The sequence below is a fragment of the Argentina silus genome (genome assembly GCF_951799395.1).
Source record: "Argentina silus genome assembly, chromosome: 10".
Taxonomy (NCBI): domain Eukaryota; kingdom Metazoa; phylum Chordata; class Actinopteri; order Argentiniformes; family Argentinidae; genus Argentina; species Argentina silus.
Genome location: NC_139664.1, coordinates 5,107,978 through 5,111,591, shown reverse-complemented (window position 1 = coordinate 5,111,591; position 3,614 = coordinate 5,107,978). Strand labels below are relative to the sequence as shown.

Genomic DNA, 3,614 nt, shown 5'->3' with positions numbered 1-3,614 from the left:
GGAATGCCCGGCTTCTCGCCACAAGCTATCACTCTGTCCCTCTTAATGACAGACGTGTACAAGTGCAGTGACAGAAGGCAATACGTAGGCAAAGCCCAAGACGTATGTAACCGCTTTAAAGAGCGTTGCTACAACCACCACACACGGCGTATAAGCGTGCCCTGTACACACAGTATTATCCACTTCCATACAATCCTTTTATTGGATTGACCTACAGTACTCTCCCCTGTCCAATAGGGTTAAGAGAGAAATCCTGGCAATAGCCAGCCCTACAAATGCACAACACATTCAACAACAGACCAATGGTTGCATTACACAGAAACCGCAATATCAGGGACAAGGTGGTCCGGGCTGAGAATATCAAAAACACAAAGTCTCCCAGACAACAGTTACCCAGACAACAGTAGACTCCCCCCCCCCCCCCCCCCCCAACCGGACATTTCCCATGTGCTCATTGCTCAGTCTGCCTCCTGTCCAAAAAGATGAAGACATTTAAACATCCCCATACTGACACCACACCACAACCTTCATGTCCACTCCCCCCCCCCCCCCCCCACTGATTACCTGCACCTCAGAGGGAACTGTATACACCATCTAATGTCCATGTCCATTTCCATATCTAACCAAGACAACCCGTCTGCTACATACCCGCATATTGAGCAAAAAAGCTCCATCAGACGGAATGACCCTACTTCTCCCCTTGCTGTCACAATAAACATTCGCCCCCAAATGAGCTCCAGTTCTGGGCCCTTGAAAAACCGGAGAGAAATACACAGTCTTTGTACCACACATTAAATATTAAGCGTTCTATTTTTGGTTGATCTATCTCTCTCATTTGAATCGCTTACATTCAATTTACACACAATTCATGCCCAAATTCAGTCATTTATTGTATGGCATCCACAGTGAATTGTGAACATCCAGTTGAATTGGCCTCACATACACATTGTTTGAAAGGATGTTGTTATGTGCATTGAGATGTATTATGTACGTCAGCTCATATCTACTGTAAGCGAAATGTCATTGAATCTTCACGTGTGTATTCACAATATGACACAACACGCTTCCTACATTTTTGTCACTGAAAAACAAGGCCAAAGTTATAGCTCTGACACAGCAGTTTTCCATTGAGGTGGGACATGTCTGTATTCACAGGAGATGCTGGTGCAGGTCCTGTTCTGGATCACCAGCCATACAGCAGACAGGAAAGGGACTAAAAGCCCCACTTTGTATCACCACTAAAGCCCCCTCACGACTCTCTCAACTCTCCCTCACAACTCCTGCTTGCACTTTGTGGAAGCTCGTTGAGACGGAACGTGTTTCTGCCATCCTTCGAGGACCCAAACAGAGCAAAGAGCAGGCGCTGAGGCCCCAAAGAATATTTTAGGGAAGAAAAATCATCCTTGACTTTGTATCACCCAACCGCTCAGAAAGATTCCCTCCCTCTCCTCCTCCTCCTCCTCTTCCTCCTCCTCCTCTTTGGGATCAGTCCAAGCCTGCTGAGGAATAGTAATTTCAAGTTCACACCTATCCTCTAGGGTAAGCCCAAGAAGGTTAGAGGGTACCCAGTTCTGTTTGTAACCAGATGAGAGCCCCATTGATGAGGTGTCACTGTCTGGTAAGGTGGTGGGAGGTAAGGAGAGGGTTGCTGAGTGATTTGAGTACAGGGAAACAGGGATTGGGATGTATGTGGTTCCCACCTCTTTCCCTGGATCAGGGTCCGACCACTCTGACTCTCCCATGGTGATTAGGTCAGATAATAGGGGTACCCCCTCCCCACTGTTAAAGTCCGATAAAAGCCTCATCCCCTCAGGGTCTGTGGGCAGTGCCAGGCTTGCCATGGCACTTTGTTCCTCTGTCTGGAGCAGCAGTGTGGAGAGCTTCAGTAGTCCATTGGCATCCCGCAATGTGGGCAGCACCAAAGGGTGCCCTGTCAAGTCCCTCTCCAGAGGCTCTACATGCTCAGGTGGAGCCCCACGTGAAACCAACACTTGGCCTGCGCCACCTCGATCCCAACTGGGCTTGAGGTCCTTGAATTCAGACATCCATTGTGGGTCAATGTCTTCTGACTGTTTGCGGGACGTTGGGTGGCTTCCCTCCACACCTTCATTGGCCATCTGGACCACCACCATACTGTAGTTGGTGGAGAACTGGGTGCTGTTGTTGGAGTGGTCTGGGGGTGGACTCTGCTGGCCAATGTAGGTGTCACAGTGCCAGGGCTGGGCCATGTAGGGGCAGACCTGGGGGGAGTAGGAGTCTGTTCCAGCACTAGTGCCCTTTGATCCCACCTGGGGGTCAAAAGTCTTGAAGCCACAGTGCGAGGGAACCACAGGGTAGTGGTCAGGCTTGGAGATAATGTCTTCTGGAAGGTGCAACAATGCAGGTGGGATGCTGCTTCTTGGCAGGTTCTGTTAGGAGAGAGACAGAGACTGGGTTAGACCAGCTACATCCTTCAGAAGCTTTCTGTGATTTACTTTAACGCTTAACGCTGCGCTTGGGTAGCATTCTGTTTCAATCCTAAAATAAATTACAGAGAATTAGTGTTCTGGACTGAAACAATACTATAATCTCTTGTAATTACTCTCTGTTCTCTGCATGAAACATTAATTACAGTGATAAAAACTCATAAACAAATTAGGTATTTCCAATGAGGAGATATAATAACAAAAGACAAGTACTTATACTTCTTAATAAACTGATACAGGTATTAATTGCAAAGAGATTGTTTGATTCCTTATTTCAGAGATAAACAACAAAGCCAGCATGCAGTTCCTATAGCTAACACAATGTGCACTGTTCTCGGTTCATGTCTTGGTGTAACAAAGGAATTAATTTATGTACTGGATGTTTGTGGCTGGGGAGTATGTGTATTGAGCAAGTTTGCCTGGAGGCTCGTATTTCCAGTAACACAACATTTCCTGGTACACCCTTGTATCTGGGGAAATTCTCAGCAGTCATTCCTTACCAAGGAGTCAGGCAATTGACTCTTCTCCCCCATGTAGCGACGACAGAACACCACCAGCACAAGGACACAGCCAAACAGGAGGCAACCAGACAGGAGGAACCATATGAGCATCGGCCAGGGGTCATCTGGTTGGGGAAGACATTTTGTGTTCCACATCAATGTGAAAATACTTCTACCACACACTGTATATTGCAAAAGCTCTGAGGCTATTCCAACAGAACATGCTGTACAGTATTCTTAATGCTACATTGCAAGCATAGGTGCGACCATGTTGACAGAGGAGGAGTAGGCTATAGGTGCTGATAGCTATAGCTATAGCTGCTGATTATGATACCATTGACTGTTAGCTCAGAAGGTAGTTTCTGGGATGGAGCAATAGTCTATTTATAGACTGTGGTTTGAAACCAGGAAGTGAACTGTGATCTTAATCTTAGATACAGAGAATTGAATTCTCCCTTAAGATTGTGAAAGCTACAGTCAATGCCTTTACATTATGTCTGGAAGTTCCTATATGACTGTATGGAAACTCTACTGTACTGTAGGAACACATACAGTCAATATGTTTCTCAATGACACTTAAATAGAATACTGTTGATGTTTTGTTATTTCCTAACTTTTTGAGAATTGGAACAGTTATTGAGCTTGAGCA

General features: G+C 46.1%; 1 protein-coding gene across 1 annotated transcript in view; it reads right to left on the bottom strand.

The window, feature by feature from the left end:
* Positions 1–569: 569 nt before the first annotated feature.
* ifnlr1 (interferon lambda receptor 1) overlaps positions 570–3,614 on the bottom strand; it is a 7,023-nt gene continuing 3,978 nt past the window's right edge. The window contains exons 6-7 of the mRNA XM_083678213.1: positions 2,966–3,090; positions 570–2,408 (exon numbers count right to left, since the gene is read on the bottom strand). Coding sequence (XP_083534339.1) covers positions 1,398–2,408; positions 2,966–3,090 — 1,136 coding nt within the window. The 3' untranslated portion in view covers positions 570–1,397. The remainder of the gene's footprint in view (positions 2,409–2,965; positions 3,091–3,614) is intronic.